The sequence below is a fragment of the Equus przewalskii genome, chromosome 1 (assembly GCF_037783145.1).
Source record: "Equus przewalskii isolate Varuska chromosome 1, EquPr2, whole genome shotgun sequence".
NCBI lineage: Eukaryota > Metazoa > Chordata > Mammalia > Perissodactyla > Equidae > Equus > Equus przewalskii.
In genome coordinates, this window is record NC_091831.1 from 117,751,523 (window position 1) to 117,778,762 (window position 27,240).

Here is a 27,240-nt window from a genome sequence, read left to right on the forward strand (position 1 = left end):
TTGAGGGGTAATACAGTTTATTGAATTAGATTTTTCTATTTACAACTGAGATCACATTTATATACTACTATTTTGCTAGTCTACAGGGGTACATTATTTCTAACAAATTTCAGACCTATGATGAATGGGCTGAGTCATACAAAAACACGCATACACTCACACTAACCATTTAAAAACAATAGTGCATACATTATACTCCTCCTACAAAGCCAGCTTTAATTAAAAATCGCTAGTTTCAAAGATCAGTCTGATTTTGAAGATGAACCAAGATACACACTGTATGATTCTAAAATCTATTTTAGCCATTTTGTACAGTTGCTATCTTATTGGACTACAGCATATATTTTTTAAAAGGACACTGATGAGTGGCATCATCTGCTGTCAACTTTGACCAGACAGCTGGCTTGCTCTCTCTTCCCCCAAAAACCTTTGGCCAAGAGTTCTCCATTGTGAAGACTGAAAGGACATGGTGATACTTCGGCAGCAGTCCCATAATTGCCTGGAGGTAACAGAAGCAGGCCCATAGCCTCCTTTAATTCTACCACACTATGCAACTCACAAATGGTTCTGAAATTAGAATATTTACCGCTGTACTTAAAAACTTAGGGACATGGAGAGTCAGCTAGAATGGGGAAAAGAAAGTCATGGGTGGGTAGGTAAGTAGGTGGGCACATGAAGAGCCAAGCTGCTCTGTGCAACACCTGTGTACATGTGCTTTAACTAAATGAACTCAGGAGGCCAACAGCAGTAGACCTGCTCGATTCACCTTCCAAATCAGAACAAGACTGAAAAGCTCAGGCTTGAGTTTTCTACTACGCGTAGGTTCCGCCGGTGATGAGCAGTTCATAAGCAGGATCTCTACTCCTTCTGCACAATACAATGCATGCACACAGCATGCCCAGCAGCTGTGGGAAGAAAACAACAGTGGAGAAAAAAAGGCTGAAAACCCTCTTATAGCTAGTGTATGTTTCTTTGTTGGCAATGGAGCTGTTTCAAAGTTCAATGACCTCAAATCATCAAAAAAGCAGTAACAACAGGGCCGGCCCCATGGGAGAGTGCTTAAGTTCGCGTGCTCCGCTGTGGCGGCCCAGTGTTTCATCAGTTCGGATCCTGGGCACGGACATGGCACCACTCATCAGGCCACGCTGAGGCCGCATCCCACATGCCACAAATGGAAGGACCCACAACTAAGAATATACAACTATGTACCGGGGGGCTTTGGGGAGAAAAAGGAAAAATAAAAAACTTTAAAAAAGCAGTAACAACAGTAACAGAAGCAATCTCTAATGAATATATTATCTTTTTCCTTTTTGAAGAACTGTCTAAATGCCAAGTTTTAGTTTCCCTGCCTCACACTTAAGAACAATTTATGAAGCCAGCAGAGAATCAAAACTCTCGTACTGCCACCCCCGCTGTCAATCTAGAGCAGAGCTCTACAAAAGAACTTTCTGCAATGATAGAAACATTCTATATCTGAGCTGTCAAATATGGTAGCCTCTAGCCACATGCGGCTATTGGGCACTTGAAATGTAGCTAGTGCAACTAAGGAGTTGCATTTTTTAAAACTTTATTTAAATTAATTTAAACTTAGATATATGTGGCTAGTGGGTACCATACTGGACAGCAAAGGTCTAGGGAGTAGAATGATCAAGATCATATGTCTTGAGGAAATTTAATGGTGGTCTTTTAAGGCATCTGGATTTGGGGGAGATGGGCTTTATAACAATCCACAAAATTCAGTACATGAGTAGTCCAAAAGCCCTATGGCGGAAAACTAATCCTGATGCCAAAAAAGGTAGTGTCAAGGTTTTTGTTTCTTTCACAATTATTTACTATTTTTGAAATCCAGGCTTGGCTCTGTGGTATTACTTTTTAGAGGTCACTCTTTCATCATCATTTTATTTTAATAAGCCCTAATCCTTCTGTGGTAGCAAACTAGAATAGTAATAAAGTCATGCCATATTATTTTGGTTAAGCAAGAGGATTAAGCTGGATCAAAGAGAAAACAATTTTAGAGGTCAGCCTTGTGGCCGAGTGGTTAAGTTCGCATGCTCTGTTTCAGAGGCCCAGGGTTTTGCTGGGCCAGGGTTTCACAGGTTTAGATCCTGGGTGCAGACATAGCACTGCTCATCAAGCCATGCTGAGGCAGCATCCCACATAGCACAACCAGAGGCACTCATAACTAGAATATACAACTATGTACTGGGGGGCTTTGGGGAGAAGAAGGAAAAAAGAGAAGAAGAAGAAGAAGAAGATTGGCAACAGATGTTAGCTGAGGCGCCAATCTCTTAAAAAAATAAAAAATTTAAAAAGATAATAAAAAGAAAATTCTAGAATTTTTGACCTAGCTTCTTACAAAATATAAACAGTAACCAAAGAGCTAAATAAGAATAAGTTAATTTGCTGTTCTTGGGGCCAGCCCCGTGGCCGAGTGGTTAAGTTTGCGCGCTCCACTGCGGTGGCCCAGTGTTTCGTTGGTTTGAATCCTGGGAGCAGACATGGCACTGCTCGTCGAGCCACGCTGAGGTGGCATCCCACATGCCACAACTAGAAGGACCCACAACTAAGAACATACAACTATGTACCAGGTGGCTTTGGGGAGAAAAAGGAAAAAAAATAAAAAATGATAAAAAAAAAAGATGAGAAAATTAAAAAAAAAATTTGCTGTTCTAACTTTTCATTGACAGTGAAAGGTCTCAGTTACTTGATTTTAAAAGGCAGGGCCCTCTGTACATATGGGGTCAATCTAATTTCAACAAAATGTACCCGATCCATAAACAGACTCTCAAAGTTTGAAGTGGAAGATTACTAACAAGACACATATATGGAGATTAAGAATGTCCACAATCCGAATTCTCCATGGTATAAATTTCTGCCCTCAGTTAGTGTATTCCACCCATTCAGGATAGATACTTGCTGCTTGACTCCACCAGTTTCATCCTATCAGCATTTGCTGAGTGCTTACTAGCGCAAAGCACTTCAAAGACAATTTAAAAGTGGATATTGTTGAAAGTTTACAAAATGTCTTAAGCCAATTCTAGACATGTTTAGTACCTAATTCCTAAAGAAATACATTTCCATCCACTGTACATCAAAACATTCTTAGAACAGCTACAAAATCAGACACAATTACATTCCCAGGCAATGTTAAATTGAGCAATAAAAATACTAAGCTCAGAAATTACTGATTTGCTGGGGGAAAAAGTCTCTCTTCCCATCCCACTTCCCTAACATTCCTTTCAAGTTGGTTAACTTCTACAGAAGGAGTCAGTATTCTTAAAATGGGGTCTGAAATAAGTATCATTTCTTTCCTGACTTTTATTTCAATTAAGTCAACTTGTATTCATTTAAAAACAATTAAATAAGCTTGATAAAACCCTACTCACACTTGGGAACGAGTCTGTTTAAGAACATTAAGCTCTGCACAGTAACTTATTGTAGTCCAAACCTCATCACTAAGTATTACACAGGCCCATTTCCAAAGCTTTGCTATACTGAAATTTCATTTATAATTGAAATTTTCCAACAATAGACTTGGAGATATTACACAAATATTTTACCTCTGATGATATTCCTTGCAATGAAATTTTCCCCTGCAATACGTAAGTCATGAGAACTAATATGCACTTACCCCAAATATAACACTGAGCAACAGCAAAAAATTATTACTAAATACAGAGGCAAGTGGTGATTTAAAAAACGGACTGCCAAGGATTAAAATGTTCTATGATATACTATGGAGGTGGTGTTATAGGGAAATGTTGTCATACAAGGTTATTGGAACTGCACACAGGAAACACTCTTTTCTGAGAAAAATTTTGAAATATCTATCAAAAAGTCACTCATATACTCTGACTCCTCAATTTCATGCCCACAAATTTTTGCTATAGACTTCGCAAATGCATATGGAGGATATACTACTTGCATTTCTGTAATAGCAAGACTTACACAAATGCCCATTAATATAGATTACGTAAGTTATAAAGTATGCCCCCAAAATGGAATACTACTAATTTGTTTTTAAGAAGCAAGATACCAAAGGTTACACATGGCATAATTCCATTTATATAATATTTTGAAATGACAGAATGTTAGAAATGGAGAACAGATTAGTGGTTGCCAGTGTATGTGGGGAGGAGGCACAGGAGGGAGGGAGGTGCAGTTAGTTATAAAAAGGTACCCGGGGGGATTCTTGTGGTGTTGGAACTGTTCAGTATCTTGATTGTGGTGGTGGATACAGGAACCTACCAGGTCATAAAATTGTATAGCACTAAATATGCACACATAGAAATGAGAAATCTGAATAAAACTGGTGGATTGTATCAATGCCAATAACCTGGTTATTATATACTGTAGTTACCACTGAGGGAAACTGGGCAAAGCATACAAGGGCTCTGGCTGTATTACTTTTTAAAACTGCATGTGAATATACAATTATTTCAATTTTTAAAAAAAGCAAGGTACAAAATTGCATCCTATAAGCTTCTATTTGCATAAAAAGTATTATATGCTGTCTATCCACAAACTACTTCTGGAAGGACATACAGAAAACTGGTAACAGTGGTTTTCTCTGCAGGGAGAACTCAAGATCTGGGGTCAAGACTGAGATGGAGGATTACCTTTTACTAAATTTATACGATTTGAAAAAAATTTTATCAAATGAGTATTTTCAATTTAAAAAACTTTCAAAAAGTTAATTATGATTAATTGCTCCAAAATTAAAAAATAAAAATCTTAGCCATTCTAAGCAAGAATTAGCTTCTCAAGCTTTGGTTTAAGCTTTTAAGGAAGAATTACTTGGAACGTTTTTTTTAAAGTGTGTCAGAATCAAGCCACTTGATTTTAACTATCTGGGGGCCCAAGCTGAAGGGTTATTCACTTATGTATTTTAATTCATTTTAATGAATAACTGGTAGTCAAGAAGAAGGAGGAAGGAAACAGCAGTCTCAATTTCCTTCACACTTGGCATATACACCAGAAAAAGGCAACACGGCCTTGGGAAACAATTCTCTATGAAAGTTTGCTCTTGATCACCTCATCCTGAGGACATGTCAACTTCATAAGACTCCAAAGACTGACAATTCCCATTTTTCCCATATTGTTTGAGCAGCAAGCCTTATCCATAGCGATACTTAAGAGCTTGCCAAACCAAAACCTAGATTTTTGTCTATTATTGTGACCAGACCTTTTAAATATAAAATTCATAATTGATCATTTGTTAATTTAAGAGGCTGACTACATACAAAGAAGTGAAATATCTTGCTGATTTTAATAAGCCAACAAAATAAGAGGTGTAGTAAAAATTTTAAAATCTTATTCTCTTATATTCAAAAATCCTGTTATAATAATTAACTAGCATTTTTCAGTTTTTCTTTCTTGATCATTTCAATACTACTCAAACCTAGATCATTTAACTAGACTAGAGCAAGGGTCAGCAAATGTTTCCTTAAAAGTAAATATTTTAGGCTTTGTGAACAAGAGACAAAACGGGTCTCTGCGGAAACCATTCAACTCTGCCACTGTAACACAAAAACAGTCATAGACAATACACAAACAAATGAGTGTGGCTCACACAAAAAGAGGTGGTGGGAGAGATTTGGCCCACAAATGGTCAACACCGGAACTAGAGCCTTTTATTGATAAATTAAGCTTATAAGAAAATTTCTTCCATTAAATACACTACCTTCTGTTCAATTATACAGAGAGCAGACAATCCAAGCAACTTACAGGTAAACTAGCAATTACACCGGTTTTGTCTAACAATTAAAAGATACCTACACTTTCTTAAAATAGATTCTCTGGCCTGAAGCGTATTTCAAGAACTAAACGAACACTCTGAGAACTAGATCTGATGGAGAGGATTTTCAAATAGTTCCCTATTCTCAGTTTAAGACTCCTCTAACGCATTCTTCTAACAGAATTCCTAAGATATACTGTATAACCCTGATAAACCAGAAATAGTAGCTGTACTGAGCAAAAATAGCTATCTTTCTTATTTGTTTTCAGGTAGGGGTGAGGGATAATGTGGGCGTGAGGGGTTGGGAGTAGATAAAGTGAGAGGCAATTAAACAATTACCACCTATTTTGTACGTGATACTATTAGGGGGGAAATGACTGTTTTCACTGGCAGGAATTGGGAAAACAAGTCCCCTCAGCTACCAACAACGGCATTGTATACTTCCAGATGTGCCAAGTGGTATCATGAACTCCTCAATGGCTAACGGTTTGAAAAAACTAAGTCCACAAATACAGAAGAGGTTAGAACCTCAGTTTTTACTTGAAGGTGTTTTCTGTAAAGCAATGAAATTGCTCCTATTAGTACAAGAGACTAGTGTTGTACTACCAATTCTTCATTTATATATATGAACATATAAAACCCTTGAGGACACAAAAATAAGAAGCAGAAGGAGAAATAATACAAAAAAAAAAAAAAAAAAAAGACTGCAATAAAGCTTTCTGGGGCCAGCCCGAGAGCATAGTGGTTAAGTCCAGTGCACTCTGGTTCAGCGGCCCAGGTTTGCAGGTTTGGGTCTGGGGCACGGACCCATACCACTTGTCGGCAGCCATGCTGTGGCGTTGTCCCACATACAAAATAGAGGAAGACTGGCACCAATGTTAGCTCAGGGCTAATCTTGCTCAAGCAGAAAAAGAGGAAGACTGGCAACAGATGTTAGCTCAGTGCAAATCTTCCTCACACACACACACACAAAAGACAGCTTTCCATTTCCAAACTGAAATAAAGCAGTACAATTTTTAAAAATTCTGTGAAGTTCTATTAAAATATCTCTCAAGAATACACTATGAGAGCAGTTTGTATTTTGAACAGGTCACTCACTAATCAAGTCAAGAAAATAAGGCATAGAGTCCCCTCACACATGGTCCCCCCATTCAGATCTCTGGTTTTTTGGGACCATTCTGGGTCTAGGTCTAGAGGCAGGAAATGGAAGATGCTGGAAACTGGTGGCTGGTACCGCAATCATTTCCAAATTATCTATATACACAAAGATTAACTGTACTTAGTGATTAAAACCATTTCTGTTTGACATCAGAGAATCAGCACTCTCTGATAACAACTTCTTGGCTAGCTGTGTTTACCTGAATAGCTGCAAATGCCAGCGCTGCCCAGATAACATGCATCATGATTTCCTGTAGCTTCTTCACAACTAAAGCCTCACACCCCTGAAAAACACACAAGTCATCCTCATCAGAATTTTCTTTTTAAGTGGAAGTTGCAAGGTCACATATTCCTGCTCATTGGCAGAAATGGAAACGACAGAAACTAAAAGAGAAAAAGATAACAATGCATTTAAAAATAATTTACAGTAAAATAAAACAGCATTAAGGATAAACAAAAAGCGTCGAAAAGAATTTCCAGGTAGAGATAATGCACACAGAGGTTACCAGGCTAGATTCAAGTCTTGGCCAAGAAACCAAACTTACCTCAGCATAGAGGTCAGAGGGGTGGGCCAGACTGCCATTACAGCTGCCGGCGGTCTCTCTGCAGCAGCTAAGAGGGACACTCTGGTTTTTGGTTTCTTTGAACCAGTCTGTATTTTCCCAATCTGAATAGTTGTGAATTCCACAACAGTGCAGCTAGCAGAAAAGAGAATAAGATATTACTCCTCACAAAACACATACACCTGTATTGAACTTTAGAGTTCCACACACTGCAGAGCTTTAAGCTACTCTACACCAGTGATGTCCAATAGAACTTTCTGGTATGACACAAATGTTCTACATCTGCATGTCCAACATGGTGGGCCACTAGCCACATGAGGCTATTGAACACCTAAAATGTGGCTAGTATGAACTAAGGGATTGAATTTTTAATTTTAATTTAAATAGCCACATATGACTAGTGGCTCTAGAATCACCATATCAAAAGCACACTGCCCACAGAGTTGACTGGCCCACAAGCTAAGAAAAATCTTACTATCTTATGTGTTAAATATCTGGTTCTAAATTAAGTATCATTTCCAGTGACAAAGTGTTTAATATATTTTGTCTGAAATGCCTGGGATTTGCTTTAAGAAAATCTAGCAAAAGATACGTGGGGGTAATAGAAGAAATTAGATTGACAAAAGGTTGACAATTTTTGAGCTGCGTTTATGGGTACAAAGATCAACTATACTATTCTCTCTACCTTAATGTACACTGCAAATTGCTCACAATAATTTTTTCTTATTCTACCTTAATGTATGTTTCAAATTGTTCACAAGTGTTGTTTTTTTTTTTTTTTTTTTTACAGTTTTTCTGGCTTTGCTTTCTAAAGGTATATGAAGACCTCTCATCTCTGGACTCCCAATTTTCCTGTGACACATATCTCTCTCCCATTATCACCTCTCTGGCTAATTTTTTTTGGGGGGGGTGGGGTGGAAGTCAGATGTTTTTTATCTGGCTTTGACTAGGTGCTGGTGGAAAAAGCTTTTCAAGGGAGAAGTTTTGGTAACTTCAAAGGTTACCAAAGGCAAAAACAATGGACACATCATGAAGCTGACCATGGCTGTGAAGGCACATGGCTAATCTACACAGTAACAGCAGAGTGAATTCAACGTTGGCCCAGCTGTGATTGGCCCTCAAAAGCGAATTCACCTCAGGAGAGCTCACCTGTCTCTGTACATAATCAATAGCCCGGCTAGCAGCATCAGGGTTGGTTCCATTGTAGGTCTTATACACTTTTTGAATGCTGCGATCAACCTCATTTTCCACCTGAGTCAAAACAAAGTATTCAGTCCTTTAAAAATAGTGGCAAAACTAACATTAGTCAAGGCTCTAGCTAAAATATTTAAATGGCATGTATGCAAAGTTGCCAGATACCTCTGTGAATTTCTTGTAAGAAAAAAAGTTTTCTCCCTTCCTGTCTCCATAAACATTCAGGTAAAAAGTCAGATATATCATATCACATAGATTTAAAAGCATTCAAAGAGAAGACTGTTTGCAAGATGGCAGGCTAACAATCTATTCAAGAGAGAAAGCAGTTGAGCCTTGACAGAATGTCCTAAATTATAAACGGAACGGCTTCCTTTTCAAATAAGTTTTCAGTGGATTCGACCTATTCATTTTCCTTTCCTAAAGGAGGTAAAAATAAAACCTGAAACATTCTCACAAAGATACTTTTGGGACAAATAACATAATTTCCATTTTATTTATTCAATGTTTAGACTAGGCCAAATATACAAAAGTAATCAGTAGGTAAAAAATCAGTCCTTAGAAGTGTCAGTTTATGAAAAAACTGCAGGTTCAACGTATGTGAATGAGGAGACAGGAAATAAACTCTTCATAATATATTGCTGCCAATTACTAAAGTGGCAAGAAAGTATCATTTAATAAAGTATGCTTGTATCAGATTCTCCTTACCCTTCTAAGATGATTAGACTTCTTTAGTAACTATATATCAGTGATGTGATGAGACTATAAAACCGATAAACAGATCACAAGTCCGGGTAAAATCCACTGCATTCTTTTTCTGGCATAGTTGCCTGGTACCACGTATCCATGGTTTGAATATTAAATTGGCATATCATACATTTGACTTAAAACTGTAAGTTACAATGACAATAATTCTATTATGCCTTTATCATGGCTGTACAGTTATACCCAAATTAATTAATTTAAAGAAGCCTATCTAGCCTGGAATGGTAGTGTAGGTAGAAAGCAAAAGCTGGCAAAATAAAAGGTGAAAGAAAAGAAGAGGAAATGACCAAGGAAGAGGAAAGAGGGGCAAGAAGAGAGTGGTTGGCAACAGCTGTCTTGGTGCTCAAGTTGGCAGGATCTGGTTCCTCAGGACGGAGGGAGAAAGTAGGATCACAACTCACAATCATCTTTTTCTATGTCCAGGACTAACACCTTTTAAAAAAAGGTAATGGAAAATGAAATCCTCAATTTAGTTCTTCTAAAACAGAAATTAGAAAACTTCGATTTCACTCTCCCATATACAGAATCTGTGGGCTAAGGAAACTTGAACAAACTTCTCAGCTGACCGACTATTCATTTTCAGCTCATTCTGAATTAATTTAAAGAAAATTAAATACCTGCTAATTGCCCTGGTGGTCTAGTGCTTAAGATTTGGTGCTCTCACCACCACAGCCCACATTCATTTCCCAGAGAACCACAACACCCATCTGTCGGCTGTCATATTTTGGTGGCTGTGTGTTGCTGTGATGCTGGAAGCTATACCACCAGTATTTCTAATACCAGCAGGGTCACCCACGGTGGACAGGTTTCAGCAGAGCTTCCAGACTCAGACAGACTAGGAAGAGGAACCTGGCAACTCATTTCCAAAAAAATTGGCCATGCATAGCACCGAAGCATTGTCTGAAACAGCAAGGAAGGTGAGAGGATGGCACAAAAAGACCAGCAGGGTTCCACTCTGCTGTACACAGGGTCACCAGGAGTTGGAATCTACTCAACAGCACTAATAACAAAAACACCTACAAACTAGAACAGTAGTAGAACTAACCCTATATTAAATGAGACTAGAAGTCTTGATATGTAATTTCTTTCTTTTTCATTCAATCGATCTACCAATTTACAACATTTATTATGCCAGGCACCTTCCTATTGCTGAACATTCAAAAATGGCTGCCTTGCTTTCAAGGAATTCAGAGTGGGAGGGGCCAGATCTTTAGAAGATACATTGTAACGGTGCAATAAGGAAAAAACAGACAGCCAAGTTCCTGTGAGAAATCTATCTTGTCCAGAAATTATGCTTGCTTACTGATCTTAAGTTTCTATTATCTTGCCTCAAATGAGGAAAGAGAATTATGATCAGATCTTACAAAAGCCTCTGGAAGGGATTTTTATAAAGGGCTAAAACACCTCCCCCATGTGGAAGTCACTAGGGTATACCTATAAAGTTTAGTTAAGGGTTTGCTGGTACCTCTACACAAACAAATTAACCACACGAAAAAGCCTGGGGTTGGAGGTGGGCCTGGATGAATCCCATTTTAAAATGAATCCTTCCTTCAGCAGAGAGCTGAAATGTAACGTAGGTGATAGTGGAATATTCCCTAGCATGTCTTAGGTAGAGAACATATGGAACAGTAGAAAAATCTTTTGGGGTCCAGACATTTATACCATATAACTAATTAATATATACATTTATATTTATATACATACACATACATAGCTTTGTCAAATACAGATATGAAACCAAAGTAGGCCATCAATGATTTTGACAAGGTTCTTTCTAAAAAAATTTTTATCTATATACTCTTTGCAGGGGAAGATTTGCCCTAAGCTAACATCTGTTGCCAATCTTTCTCCTTATTTTTCCTTTCCTTCTCCCCCCTCAAAGCCCCAGTACATAGTTGTGTATAGTCGTAAGTTCTTCTGGTTCTTCTATGTGAGCCGCTGCCACAGCATGGCTATGGATAGATGAGTGGTGTGGTTCCACAACCAGGAACCAAACCAGGCCGCCAAAGTGGAGCTCACAGAACTTTAACTGCTAGGCCATCAGGGCTGGCTCTTGACAAGGTTCTAAAACCGTTCCTAACAAATATTTATGGAATGAAAGGACCTAACTGCGACCCTAAATTGACTTTCATGTACTCCCTCCATCCCAGGAACATCTTTTTTTTCACTATTGCATTTAACAAATGTAGAAGCCTCTCATGGTCAGGAGTAGTTGGTTAACTGAGAAAGTCCATTAAATCACAGACTTTTAAAACAGCAAACATTTTCATTTAGTTTAAAGCATAGAAATGTATATTCACGAGGCAGCCCTGATGGCTAGTGGTTAGAGTTCGGCGTGCTCTGCTTCGACAGCCTGGGTTTGGTTCCTGGTCACGGAACCACACCACTCATCTGTCAGGAGCCATGCTGTGGCAGTGGCTCACATGAAGAACTAGAAGGACCTACAACTAGAATATACAACTATGCACTGGGGCTTTGGGAGGGAAAAAAAGAGGAAGACTGGTAACAGATGTTAGGTCAGGGTAAATCATTCCCAGTAAAAAAAAAATAAAAGAAATGTATATTTACACCATTCTTAAGATGTAAGTCCTTTCTTTGCATAGGATCCATTGATTCGAGCTCTTTATCATTTGTTTTGCACAAATCACATCCTTAATGCACTGACAATGATTTCCAATTTTAGTTTCTTTAAACTGCAGAAACACTGCAACATAATAAAAGTATAGAATTCTACTAAGTATTAATAAATTTCCCCTCAACTTCTACAGTGAACTTACTTATATCTGATTTGATCAAAAATATGTTTTAGTTCTATTTGTTTTTAACCAAGTCGCTTCAGATTATTCAATTTTGTTTTCTTTTTTCATGAATTCATTTGTTCAAAGATTTAGTCAATATTTAATTGGCTACATAATTACACCAACAAGTACTTGGGATTACACTTGCATCATGGCCTGACAGCTCTCAGCCAGTCCTGGCTCGTTCCCCATTTTCTCTCACGGGCTTTCCTCTGATAGAAGCCATGTATTGAATTCCATTTTTGCATCTGCTTCTCTGAAGACCCCAACTGACAGAGCACATAATACACTTATTGTAGGAAAAAAATACATAACAACCAAAATAAAAAATCGATTACGCTTTCAGATTTCCTGAAATCAGAATCCACATTAAACACAATCTTTGATGTCTACATAGCACCTTCAGTGGTAAGAACAATTCAGAAAGAAGAGCTCGAAATGTTGCCATATTCTTAAACATAAAACAAAAGCTCAGTTCTCTAGTATGTACTATTTATTAAGCCAGGAACCTGGATTTGTGTTTACTAAATGCATTTCTCTCTTTTTTTTTTATTGAGGCATAATTGACACATAACATTATATTAGTTTCAGATGTACAACATAATGATTCACTATTTGTATAATTGCAAAGTGATCACCACAGTAAATGCAGTTAACTTCTGTCACCATACAGTTACAAATTTTTGTGTGTGATGAGAACTTTTAAGATCTACTCCCTTAGAAACTTTCAAATATGTGTTACAGTATTATTAACTACAGTTGCCATTCTGTGCGTTACATCCCCAGGACTTATTTATTTTATAACTGCACGTTTGCACCTTCTGGCCCCCTTCACCCATTTCACCCAATCCTCACCCATCCCCTCTGGCAACCACCAATCAGTTCTCTGTAATTTCTAATAACTTTAGATTTTTAAAGCGGTGGCTAAACTTAAGTAAGGCAAAAGAAAATGTTTACTCTGATAAAATGAATTTGTTCTATTTCCTTTGAAAAACTTAAAACCACCTTTTAAAACACATGAATTACAGTAGACAACATACCTTTGCTCTGTAAATGTATCCCAAAACCACTACCACAACTTCTGTGACAAAAACCAAGAGTAGGATGATGACAAACTGTAAGGAAACATTGTCCAAAATTAAATACAAATGAAAAAAATAGCTCTAAATACTCTCTTGATTAAAAAAAACTATCTGAGATAACTGCTAGAAGTTTAAGACAAGTGCTAATTTTGTTCTATGGAGTTTCATGCTCAATTCAATCAAGTAACACAAACGAAATATTCCCGCGTATTATGATGACACATGTGGTCAGTGAAGCGCTAACTTACTGTGGCGAGTCCGCAGCGGCTTTCCCGGATTGTGGCACAGCAGCCAATTAGCCCAATAATGAAAAGCAGGGCTCCTACAGCTATGATCACAACAGCAGGGATGAGAGTATACACATCTTCAAAGAAGTGGTCATAGTCATCATAAGTGATGAAGACATAGGCTCCCACGTAGCATAAAATGCCAGCTGCCCCCTGTAGAAAACAAGCTCAGAGCACTGGTAAAAGTCTCGAAGCCCAGCTAGTAAAATGTTCTTAATAGGTTACAATTTAGTGAGATTTCCCATCACTTTTCAATTTATTTGTAGACTTTTTTTTCAGTGAAGCTGAAAAGTCTCCTATTACTCAGTGGGTGAGAACATTTGACTAAAGTTGAAAAGTTTTCCAAACTCCACCTACTTTTCAGCTCAGAAACCGTGAATTCAAAAGTAACACTGATGATAAGAATGAAAATACACACACACACACACACACACACACGCGAGCGCGCGCGCCCAAACCACATGTCCAAGGCAGACTGGGGGGTGGTAGGGGTAAGCCTTTGCTAATCGTAGTTGCCCTCAACAAACAGGGAAATTAGGTACAAGTGGCAGAGCCAGGATTTGAACTCAGGCAATCTGACTTCAGAACCTGTATTTTTAACCTCTATCCACCCACTTGGAGAAAGAAAATATAATAATAAATAGTAACCATGATATCCATTTCCCAAAAACTTACTGTCCTAGTTGAGACTGTGAAACGGTAAAGCCAGCAGGTCCAGTTACTAAAGAACTTGGCAAATCCTGACATCTATTTATTCTTTAGAATGATGCTTCTCAAACTTTAACATGAACAGGAAGGAATCACCTGAGGATCTTATTAAACTGCAGATTCTTATTCAGTAAGTCTGGGGTTTGAGGCCTGAGATTCTGCATTTCCAACAAATTCCCAGGTGATGCCGATGCTGCTGGTTCTTGGACTACACTTTGAATAAGAAGGTTTAGGGCATCTAAAGGGAAAGCGAATGCACAAGTCATGGAACAGATATGCCTTAATTCCGCTGGTGCTCCAGACACCACCCTCCAACTGCAAAGTTTTACATACATCCTCCTCTATCATTGTCCATTTTGCTATCGTCGTCTACCAGCTTGATGCTGACAGCCCAAAGCCACTTGCTTATCTGTGAAGGATCAAATGCAGTGGGAGGCTAAGTGTTAAAGCATTTGGCTTAATGAGTTATCATTTGTAGAGCACTTTGAGACTTTCACGGGAAAAAAATTATTTCATCATCCTTTAAAATGTAACACATAAACCATTAATCTTCAAACTAGACAACTACCTCCACCATGATACTGGAAATACCATTAACTCCTATCAACATGAAAACTCAGTTTATCTTTTATGTCTAGGGGACCCAGGAAACTTGGGCATCATAAGTATATTTTCTTACACTAGGCCATTAGAATCATGGCCAGATCTGGAAGAAAGATTTCATTTACGTAAAGTTGCAAAAGTAACTTGATTAAAAAAATAATAATGCGGACTTTTTAAAAAGAGAAGACAAACAGAATAATGGAGGCACTTTTAAAAAACATTCTTTTAAAATTCTCCTCCTCTGGCTTCCAAGGGGCCCCACTGCTGGTTTTCTTCCAATTTCTCTCACTGCTCACTCTCTTCATGGACTCTTCTTTACCAGACTGAAATGTCAGTGATCTCCAGGGTTCTATCTTCAGCCCCATTATTTTCTTATTCTGTAGGCTCCCCTTGGGCTATATTAGCCAGGGCATCACCAGTCACTAGCTCACTACCTAGGCCATCGTCTCAGAACTACACATCACTATCTGGAAGTCCCACAGACACCTCACCCTCAACCTACCTCAAACCCTGTCTGCCTTCCTGTCCACCCTATCTAATCTTCCCTCGTATTCCTAGAATGGCCAAAGGCACTAGGCATTTAATTTTTCTAGTCAGATGCCTGAGAGCTACTCTATTATATTCTTTGCCCTCGTCTACATCCCATCAATTACCAAACTCCTTCAAGTTTACTTCCAAAACATTACTTGAATACCTTAATTTCTCTTCAACCCTACTACAGTGCTTCTGTCTTAATTTGGGGCTTATCATTGTTCACCCAAAGCCTTATTTCCCAACCCTCCCTGTTCCTTAATAATACGTTCTTTATGTGATCAGTTATTTTTGTTAAAAATACAAATGAGATTAAGACATTAGCTTGCTTAAAATCAGGATGAGGCAAACAAGGCCCCTGATGAACTAAGCTGTTTCTCCTTGCTTTTAAGCCTTGGACTCCATCCGTTACCCCTCATACACCCTGAACAACAGAAAGCTGTTATATCCAAATGTACACACATTCTTGTACTTTACTTCTGCTGCTCTTTTTGGAATGCCCTCTCTTCATCTGCATGGGAACTCCTTGTCACCCATTAAGATGCAGTTTAAACATCACCTCTTGCTTTTGGAAGACATTCTTGATCATTTCAGGCTGGATTAGGTGCCCTTTGTCCTCTCATGTATCAGCCCTTACACAGCTCTACCGGAGCATCTATTACAACTGCTGCAATTATAACTACACATCTCAGCATGCCTTTAGGACACAAACTTTGCCCATCTATCTTTCAGCCCTGTGTTACCACCCAGCACCTAGAACAGTGCTTGGCACACAGCAGGTATCAGTCAAAATTTATTGAGCACACTCAGTCTCACTCCTTCCCTTAAAAATCCCCTCCCATCTCTAACACAAGCTTTGGTTTATATTTGCTTTGTTTCTCTTCACTATTCAAACACGATTTGGCAACGTAATCCAGTTTACCAAATTCATCACATCTGGAATACATTAGTTTATAAATGCCACACTCATAGCCACCATGCCTGTTCAAAGGTCCTCAGAGTCTACTGACAGACGTACTTTGCGGACATATTATCACATGGGATGAAGGCAGGTAGAGGAGAGGGAAAAGAAGAGAAATAGCTTAACAGTTTGGGTGCATTAATTACAGAAGTATGTGGAATACTTAACACTTACCAAATACTACTTTTTCTTGACTACATGTGTGTGATATATAAATACACACATATACATGTACACACATATATTTTGCTAAAGTAACACCTTAAGCCCTCAAACTGAATCAGAAGAAATCCTAAATATGAATCAATCAAATTTTGTCCAGTTTGTCTTCACTCGTCATCTCATTCTTTGGATTCTCAGCTTTTCTTACTCTAAAAGGCAACCTTTCTTAAAAGGCTTGAATGAAAATGAATTCCATTTTGGGGCTTCTAATAAATGAAATTTTAGCCTACATAAATTTGAATGAAAACAAGATGAAACTGGAAGATATATGTACTCAATAATTAATCTGAAGCACAGGACACTGAAAAACTACTTGCATTCTAAATATAAAATGACGAGCTATCAACCTAGAGAGATTCTGAGGAGACTCACACTCGGTGCTGCCTGGGAATGGGCCAAGGAAAATGGTTCCAAGGCTGCCACCCTCCACCCAGAGCGAAGCACTCATCTGAAATGGAGACCGTGAGAAGGCAGAAAAAGAAACCAACAGTAGATATAACCAGACATGTAATGAGTGCAATGGAAGGCTAGGAGGAGATGCCATTTGTAAAGCTGCCTATTCTTTGCTCTTAGACTTGAAAGGAGTTTCTTTTCCCAGGCTGCAAACCAGTCAACACTCAATTCATACAGAACTGAGAACATAACAGAGCTCTATTTTAACAACATATAGTGGGAAGCAATTTATTAGTTGCACACACCAAAGCAGAAACTGCACTGATTGCTGATATGAGACTACATTAATCAAAATACTCATAAATAGAGGCTGTTTCCAAATTGAAGAAAACTTCAAAATTTTCTTTTAATGACATCTGTATTTAGCACTAAATACTTATATCTTAAGTTGTATAATAAACAACTTATGAAATGATATCAGTTGCTTTGAAAATATAGAGTAGGTGTCTTAGTAACAATTGAAGATCTAAAAACAGCAATAAGTGACCGCTTTAATGACATCCAACCATCAGTCCATCAGTATGAAAAACATAGGTAGAGTCTTTATGGCAAATGGAAGGGAGGGTATAAGTAATTCCTAACTAGTCTGTGTGGGGACTTTGTAGTCACACAGATTTTTAATATAGGAGTTGTGGCTATTAGAAAGGCTAAAAAGGTGAGCTGGGTTAAATCCTTTTTTTAAAGAGTCATGATGGGATTGGGATCTATCAAAGGATCTGGGCTTTGCCAACAAAGCAGCTGCAGGGCAAGGCGGGGGGGTGGGGGTGCAATAGAAGAGGAGATGAAATGTGGAACTTGGAAACAGCTGAACTGCTTTAGTCACGCTGAGAAAATCTGAGCCTACAAAGGGGGATTTGTGCCAGGACGGTATACTAAAAATATTCACCCTTTTTATAAAGAAGTGAAGGGAAATTTAAGGGAAAGGCTGAGAGCTGAAACTATAGAAAGAATAATTTTTTCAAAATCATTCTTCATCTTTTAATAAAATCATTCTCTAAATTAAGTCAAAGCTTTAGGAAAGTCAGTGCTTTTGCACAACACCAAGCTGTTCCTCTAAAACTAAAGCTGTCCTGCTATAAAAGTTTAGAAGTATGAGTTCCAGAGGTATGATACTTCATTTTATCCTTTTACCCTCCACCATGTACACACAAATGTGAAGTCTCTTTTAAAATAAGAAATTTCATCCTTACATAAGATTGCTTTTTCTATAGTTAATCTTGTGTTTCTGTTTTGTTTTGGTACTTTTTGAATCCTCTGTGAAACAAACAGGTGATGAAATGCTAAAATCCACAAAACTATTATTACATTCTTTAATTTCCCAGGGAAGAAGGAATGTGAAATGAAAGGGGGCACCTCAACCGCAGTGAAACCTATCACTGGAATGTGGCAATAGAAAAACCAACAGACAGGTCACAAGCTGGGAGATAAAACAGCTCTGTTGTGAAAGGTGTATCTGTATGGAAACTCAGAATTGTGAAGGTGGAAGCATCCCAAACACAGAGCATTTGGGTGAAGATAAAGCAAAGAACTATTGTAGTCATGGATTCATGTGTAAAACTAGCAAGAATCAGGGTAGTATAAAGATGAGGGGACCATCTGACGTCATACAGCTGAAAGCACAGGGTCTGTCAGTTCTTCTTGCCTGTGTGAAGTGCTCCTTTGGAGTGATTTTTGTCTCAAAGGATCAAATGATATAGTAGAAGTGATCAGAATGTTGGGAGAAAAAATAGTCAAGAAAAGACTGGGCAAAAGGCACTGTGTACTCTAGACTTTGTAAGAAAGCAGATTGCAAAAACAAAGCAGAAATGGGAAAATACCAGCAGAAATCTATCTTATGTACATATCTTTCAACATTTAATTCAGTTTCCTGTACAGTCATATTGATTTTATTACATACTTTACTTCTCTCCTGCTAGGAACCCATTGGTAACTCTGTACAGTGCATTTCTGAAAGATTCCCAAAACTCCACCCTCAGGCCATTACAAGTGTCTTAAAATCACCTTACATCGTTTAGCACTCTACTTACCATAACATTCTCTACTCCAAATATGCTGTTTCAACTCTGACTTACTCTGCTAAAATACTTCATATCATTAAACATAACTACTCCTTCACCAAGTCCAATGCCTACATATTTCATTTACTTTCAAAGAAAAAAAAAAAAGACTAGGGGCTGGCCTGGTAGCGCAATGGTTAAGTTCACACACTCAGCTTCGGGGGTCTGGCGTTCGCCAGTTCAGATCCTGGGCATGGACCCATGCACCGGGCCTACACACTGCTCGTCAAGCCATGCTGTGGTGACATGCCACACAGAAGAACTGGAAGGACTTGCACCTAGGATATACAGCTTTATGCTGCAGCTTTGGGGAGGGGAAAAAAAAAAGAGGAAGATTGGCAACAGATGTTAGCTCAGGGCCAATCTTCCCCACCAAAAAAGCCTGCAAAAGAAAAAAAAGAGTACTCCAAAGATTTCAAATCCTCTTTCAGAAATCAAAGCTACTCTTACCAAGAATTTCTGAAGCTATTAAAACAATTATATCATTTTCTGCCTAACAAATTGGTTAATAAGAAAGGCAAGCAGTATTCCAAGATGTGTAAGGGTACAGACAGAAGGGCCCTCATGCTGGAGGACAGATTAATACAGAATAGTATTTGGAAAGCAATCTGGCAACATATATCAGCCTCGGCATTTATGTCTGCACCTACTAATTCCACTTCTAGGAATCTATCCTTAAGAAAAGAAGTCAGATGGAAACAAAGATTTGTATAGAAGGCATGGTCATCAAATTATTATAACAAAATTATAGGAGCAAAAGAAAATGCTGGCATCCAGAAATATACTTACATTACAGCCCTTTAACATTTTGTTAAAGTGTAATTTAATAGCATGTTTGTAGTGTGTTAGGGGAAAAAAAAACATGTATCACACACAACCATTTTAAAAACACACCAAAATGTTACTATAGGTTGACTCTGGGTGGTAGAATTATGATGATGTTAGTTTGTTTTTTTGAAACACTTTTTAGTGTCTCCTTAAAAAAGCAAACATATCACTTGCATAATCAGAGAAGTAAATATTTAAAACTATAACTGAAATTGAGAATTTGCTGTTCTCTCACAAATGAATGTCTAGATCTGTTCTTACCACCAACATAAAACAGGCATCTCTTCAATCCCAAATATTTTAGGCATCCCTGCCAATCTCCCCCAAGTATCACTTTTCTCAGGTCTGTTGACTTTGACTCATCTTTAGATGTTTTCTGATTATCTAACACAATTTTGATTCCTTCAGTACACATTATCTTTTTTTTCCCATAAATATCACCTGTCTCACCTGTCAAGGAGGCAAGTAGAAAAAAAAGATAAAGTCCTACTTGAGCGGTGTAAAGTTTTGACAATAAGCCCCATCTCCCAACATTATCATCACTGTCATTATTATTGCCATTATTCTTAAAGAAGAAATATTTTAACTCTTTTAATCCGATACTACTCTGATAAGATGCCAAAGGTCATGTTCCACAATTCTGTCCTGTTTTCATTTTTTCTGTATTCAGTTTTTAAAGTCACCGTTTATCCAGCTTAACAAAGTTGTTCTATTTAATACAATTTATACCTACTGTTGAAAGACCCAAAAATTCAGGTCACAATAAAACTGGAGATCAACCAATTGCAACAGCCAAATTACTCTAACAGTATAGAAATCAGCTGTTTTCAGATTGTAGCGCTCCAGGAGTCATCTGAGAAGCACAGAGTTGAAACACACATTTTGCTGTGAGATCCTCTCTCTCCACACCCTACTCTAACTGTAAAAAGAACCAATTACCACTGCAGGAGCCTGAGGTGCTTAAGCTTTATAATATGAGAGTTTGTCCCTGCTTGGGTTATGTGTTTAATTAGTAGCAGCGACAATGTAAAATATAGCTTTTACTATGGACTCTTTTTAGTAAATCAAAAACAAATACATAAAATGAAAGTATTTTTCTCATATACTGACTACAAAACTATCAAGGAAGAGTGGAACGAGAAGAGAATGATAATATTTTTAAAGGAAGACTTGAAACTGTCCATGAGTATGACTTTTGGGGGGGGAAGGTGCAATTAAAAATTAAATTCAATCAAGTATCAGATGATTTTGCCTGTCTTTCTGACCCCTCTCCCCATGAGCTGTTAGACAGCAGGGACTATGTCTTTTTGCATTTCTCAGAAGCAAGTAAAGCATAGATATTCAACAAGCTGAATGAATAATTATTAGGGTACACTTGGGTGGTGCAAGTATAAATTTTACAGAATAAATTTTCTGCTAAGATCCTAACCTGACGGCCCACATACTAGAAAAAAAAATAGAGGAAGATTGGCAGGGATGCTAGCTTAGGGTGAATCTTCCTCAACAAAGAAAAAAAAAATCCTAACCTGAATTGAACCTTATAGAATAAAATCCATTAAAATATTTCAAAGCATGATAAATATCCTAATAAGGTAATAACCTATGCCTTAAATTTCAGCTAATGAGAGCTTTCACAAATATGGTCACCTGGCTGATTTCAAGTTCCCAATGCTATGAGTTCTTTCAGTTAATGATTACTCAGAGCCACAAGGCACTTGGTCAGTGGACAAATGACTGAGAATACAGTAAGACTGGAAATGTTCATTTTCTTAACTGTCAAAGAGAAGAAATAGGTCTCCTCTTATGTACCATAACTTGCTTACTGACAAAGTTAGCTTTGTCACTGTTTGTGGGTTTGTTCACTGTTTCTTCCAGTGAACTGAAAAGCAACCATGAAAAAAAAATCTGTTAGCTGAAGGTGTGTTCCAATGGCATATTCTTTGTCAGAGTAGTCATTCATGATGATAGAAACACAGGAAGTAGAGAAACAAATTCCAGGATGTTAGATGAAGGTTTCCGTTTAAAAGTATCCTATTCCCAATTCAGATGTGTAGTATGCGCTGGAAAATACAAAATATGTATATGGAGATTTGTGACAGGAGGTTTTCCTTGAAATATTTCACTATAAATTATTTATTTATTTATTTATTTTTTGGAAGATTAGCCCTGAGCTAACTGCTGCAAATCCTCCCCTTTTTGCTGAGGAAGACTGGCCCATCTGCCTTTACTTTATATATGAGACACCTACCACAGCATGGCTTGCCAAGCAGTGCCATGTCCACTCCCGGCATCAGAACCGGCGAACCCTGGGCCAGTGAAGAAGAACCTGCACACTTAACCACTGCGCCACCAGGCCCGCCCCTTAAATTTTTATTTTTTAAATAAAAGCATGAAGGTATAGTTAAACCTTCTTTTGGTAATTTGAACATACCAAGTACATTCTTGCCTCAGGGCCTATAAGGTGTTCCTTGTCTTAAATGCCTCCATCTGCTCCAAATCACCCCAAAATCTGCCCCTTCTTATCTTCCAGATTAAATTTTACCTCCTTGGAGAAGCCTTCTTCGCCAACCTAAAGCAGCCACCCAACCACTCTATCACATCACCCTGTTTTAATTCCTTACATAACACATCACTATCTGATATTTTTCTTGCTTATTTACAGTCGTCTGTCATGCTCCACCACAAAGTTAGTTCTGTAAGAACAGAGAGCTTCACTTTTTCACCACTTTATCAATAATATAAGCACAAAGTAGGTGCTTAAATATTTGTGTTATATTTCTTTAACAAAGCAATTTCCCTGAATTATACGTATTCGCAGAGGAAAGTGTGATGTGAAAAGTATTTTTTTTTAAAGACAAGATAAATTTTAACGGTTGTACATGGCTTTCAAATACAATATTTGTATAGGTGTTTCATGAGAGAACGATGATCAGTGAAGCTGCCACATTCTGAAGTCGTTTTAACGGCTTTACAAGGCGTTTGACCTTCTGTGGTTCTTCCTCCACAGACGTTTTAGTGTTACTATGGCCTCGCGTCCTGATGAAAAACAACAGCCTAAGTAGACGTGCCAGACTACAAATTCTGCAAGCACGGACAAAGCTTTCTCTTGCAGTTCCTATAATGCCTAAAACACACATGAGCAAAATAAATACTAGCCCACTGGTTTTTCTCATAGGGTAGGAAAAGTAAAGGTAATCTGTATAACATGGGACTTGATCAAGTACTCAATTAACTTACCAGAGAACAAAAACCTGAAAATAAAAGTACTGATTTAAACTTGTTTTAGAAGAGGCCTCCTGAATCAGATCAAATGACCCACTGAATTAAGAATCCTATCTGACCTTGGTACAAAAGCGCAGTTTATGGAAGAGGCTAATGACTGTTCCAATAGCCTTCAAAATTTACTCATGCACCTCAAACACTCCTAACCATCTCCCAGAAATTATAATGAGTCTAGCACTATAACACTTACATTGAAAGCTATGCTACTTCATAAAAAACAGAGATCCAACTTGTACATCCTTTCACTTGTCCAAAATTATCTTTCAAGCTACAAGACCTAATATTCTAAAATTTGGTAAGGAACTCTCAATTTCCATTAAGACAACCTTCAGAATTTTAGAAACAATTGTTTCCCCTTTTAGTCTGTGCCTTTCCACAGTAACTTTCTTAGATTGCACTGTCCAAAATAATCTAGACCAAGTCAATGTTAACAATTTTGGCTGTCGGATCATTTAGTGCAAAGCCTAAGTATTTCAAGTACATATCTATTTCCACATCACAGCTCATTGAACAAACTGCCAAGTGAACCTGGATATTAAGATATTAAAAGGTGTAGTTTAAAGATCTTGCCAAAGCAATTAAACTTTAACACTTATCAACAATCAGCCATTACCATCCCACAGAAAAGAGCCAGTGCAACAGAGTTAAAAAATCTTTGCTGAAGTTGCCAGAGAGAATCTAGATAAACCTTTGATATGCTCTACGTAGGGAATGTTTGTTTCTTCTACTTATACCTTAAGGCATTAAAACAAGGGAAGGGTCACTATATAAGAATACACTTCTTAGAACTGAAGAATGCATTACAAATGCTCAGGGAGAACCAGTTAACATCTATTTTTTTTTTTAAAGATTTTATTTTTTCCTTTTTCTCCCCAAAGCCCCCTGGTACATAGTTGTATATTCTTCGTTGTGGGTCCTTCTAGTTGTGGCATGTGGGACGCTGCCTCAGCGTGGTTTGATGAGCAGTGACATGTCCGCGCCCAGGATTCGAACCAACGAAACACTGGGCCGCCTGCAGCGGAGCGCACAAACTTAACCACTCGGCCCCAGTTAACATCTATTTTATGTATTTCCTTATAATGACCTAATTTTTTAAACTCACAAGTTAAATAATGAAGTTTAAATGCTGGTACAAGTTCTAACCTTACAGATTGCATCTGTAAGTTTTAGAGAAAGTGACTGTAATGTAACCTAATGAGTCCCTTCCCCTTTCCAAATCTTTTGAAATCACACTTTGCTCTAATACCACACAGGCTCTAGAGTCTCGGACAATCAGGGTTTGAACGCAGGCTCTGCCATACCCTGGGAGTGCTACTTTAACTTAGTAAATGTTAAGGTCCTCATCAGAAAAGCAGCATTAACACTCCCTGCCAGATGAGGTTACTGTGATGATACTCCACGTAAAGTGCTCAGCACAGTGCGTGGGTGTAATAACCACTCGAATGGTAGTTATCACTACCAGCATCATCAGATTCCAAGTTTGTCCCTAAACTAATCATTTGGTGAGAGACACATGGAACACTGTTTCTTCGTCAGTTGTGCTGCACTAATTCTGCTCTATGCCACAATTTTTCTCCCCTGCACGTCTGCTTAACTTCCTCATCACAGTTCACAAAAGTTTTACTATTCTACTAAACTAGATAGAGGGCGTTTTTACTATACAGTATGACTACTCTCGGCCATATATGAAACGCACAACTGAAGTTCAACGTAACCTTCTTCACTAAGTACCAATAGTACATATACTTACATAATTTCTAAAGATTCACGAGCAATCACTTAGAATTAACTGATATCTTAGAATAAATGAAAATGTAAGTACTTAAAGAAAATGGCTCCTGTATTTCCAATATTTCAGTTCTTTAACAATTTCAGTCCCTGAGCTTGAACTGCCTAGAATTCACCTGATAGTACATAGATTAGTTTCCCAAATCAAACACTTATGCCCATGAAAATCACAAGGGACTGTAAAGGGTACCAAGCTAAGTCTCCGCCTAAATATCTGATTATCTAATTGAGTGTTTTTCCTTTGGGGATCCCTGAAAATTCTTCTACCTTTTAAAATGGCTTGTAACTCAAATTAAAGTAAGAGAAACACTGCTCTAATTGGAAAAAAAGAAATCATGGAAACCCCAACGTCACATGGGTGATTTTGAACAGGTACTATCAGTCAGGACTCTTTCCATCACACCATAAATACCCTAAAAGACTCTATGGCAATACCTGTGTGTAGTAAGTGCTTTATCATATATAATTATCCTTTTAGGCTACAGCAGTCAGGAAATGAAAAGCTTCACGCTTTGTTGGGGGGAGAGGAGGTGGTAAAAAGGAAAGGATTCTTTTCAAATTAGGTATGTGTGTGGGAAGAAGTTGAATCCCCATTCAACATACATAAGTATAGGAAGTGGAGACGTTCAAGGAGTGTCCTGGGGACTGTGGGGAGAAAAGTCTGGCCAGGGCAGCAAATGCTGAAAAACACAGCCAGCGACGAGGAAGGAAAGGCGATTGAGGACTTAGTTGCAATACCAGGAGAAGGAGGCTGAACCTTATCTTACTGCCGAGGCTTTTGGGAGTTTTGTTTTTTAAATAAAACAAAGTGATGTGATGGAAGACATGCTTAATAAGATGCATCCGGATGCAAGGACCACACGGACTAGAGGGTGGAGAAAGTGATAAGAACAGCACAGATTAGGACAAAAGTCCCTAGTGAGACAAGGACCTGAGCTAAGACGAAGTGGTTATACACACCCTTTTCTTTGGGGGCGTGTCCAAAAAAAATTCATAAGCCAGCTTTCATTAAAAGTGAACTCAGCTCTTTCAAAATCTTGTGACATCCGAATCATATCTAACCAAGGTTTCTGACCTCAGGCTACCCACCCCGACGACCAAAGCAAACAGACTGGTTTTCTTGGTCAAAGGACTGTTTGGCTTCCCAAGCCGAAACCTTCCAGTTTCCAGGGCTGGTGACCAGCCAACCAGCTCTCCATACACAAAGAGCTCTAAGTCAGAGTCCCTCGCGCGCGAGTCGGCGGCGTCCCGCAGATCTGCACCGTTTGCTCCCGCGGCTCGGGACGGCCCCTGGAGCTGCGGAGGCTCCGGGCCCTGACAAAGAGAGCGGAGCCTGACTCTTCGGGGAGTATCCTATTTCCAGCCTGACGCCCTGAAAGAACGTGCAAGGAAAGCTCTCCGTCCAGCAGGGTGCCCCAGAGGGAGGGCCGGGGGCTCGGCCCAGCCTCTCGGCGCGGAGCCCCTGGCACGGAAGCACCGGCCGGGCGGCGGGCCCGGGCGCCGAGGTCGCCGGAAGCCCCCGAGGGCTTCCCCTCACCGCCCGCGGCGCCCGGGACCTGCGTCCCCGCCCGGGATGGACCTCGCGGAGCGGCCTCCGCGGCCAAACGCTCCCTCCGCCTCCGCCTCGGCCGCAGGGCCCCGTCGCCCCCTACCCGGGCCCCGCGGGCGCCTGAGCCGAGGCCTCCCCGAGCCGCGCCGCGGGCCCCGCTCACCCAGAAGATGAGGTTGAGAAACACCAGCACGGTCTTGGAGGAGGTGATGCCGCACTGGCCCATGGTGCCGGCGGCCCGCTGGGGCCCTGCTCGGCGAGTCGGAGGCGCTCACCGAGCGAGGCGGCAATGGCGACAGCGCTTCCCAACTGGGAACTGCTCGGCCTGCGCGGCGCTGCCCGCAGCCCGCGGCGCCGTCGCTCAGCCCCGGCCCCAGCAAGCACCTCGCTCCTCCGCGCAGCCGCCGCAGTGCCCCCGGGGCCCCCGCGCCTCTCCCTGGCAACCAAGTCCCACCCCCGAGAGGCAGCTTCAGCCAATCACTCCTGCGGCAGCTACAGCGAGGCCACGCCTCTTAAAGGAGCCGGCGGCTCAACACCTTTTCTTGGCCTCTGGCCGCCCTTGGATACAGATGGCTTATTAGGGAAGTTGCGGAGGAGCAAAGCCACTCTCCTCCTACTGACTACGTTTACTACGCCAGCCTTATAGATGATTCAGAGTCTGCAGAACGCTGTCTTTC

At 39.4% G+C, this 27,240-nt stretch overlaps 1 protein-coding gene across 1 annotated transcript; it reads right to left on the bottom strand.

Annotated features, from left to right (window-relative positions):
- On the bottom strand, positions 1–27,026 carry TSPAN3 (tetraspanin 3). The gene is made up of 7 exons (XM_070574230.1): positions 26,727–27,026; positions 13,543–13,734; positions 13,253–13,327; positions 8,608–8,709; positions 7,441–7,593; positions 7,096–7,179; positions 1–905 (listed from the first exon to the last, which is right to left on the bottom strand). Exons 1-7 carry the CDS (start codon positions 26,787–26,789, stop codon positions 813–815), a joined length of 762 nt encoding a protein of 253 aa, XP_070430331.1. The 5' UTR covers positions 26,790–27,026; the 3' UTR covers positions 1–812.
- Between the last annotated feature and the right edge of the window lie 214 nt (positions 27,027–27,240).

Bases quoted from the DNA above. Each gene is read 5' to 3' on its own strand.
- TSPAN3 (XM_070574230.1), bottom strand. From the start codon at position 26,789: ATGGGCCAGTGCGGCATCACCTCCTCCAAGACCGTGCTGGTGTTTCTC. The intron at 13,735-26,726 runs GTGAGCGGGGCC...TGTTTTCTACAG, and splicing joins TTCTCAACCTCATCTTCTGG to GGGGCAGCTGGCATTTTATG. The intron at 13,328-13,542 runs GTAAGTTAGCGC...GTTTCCTTACAG, and splicing joins GCCGCTGCGGACTCGCCACA to TTTGTCATCATCCTACTCTT.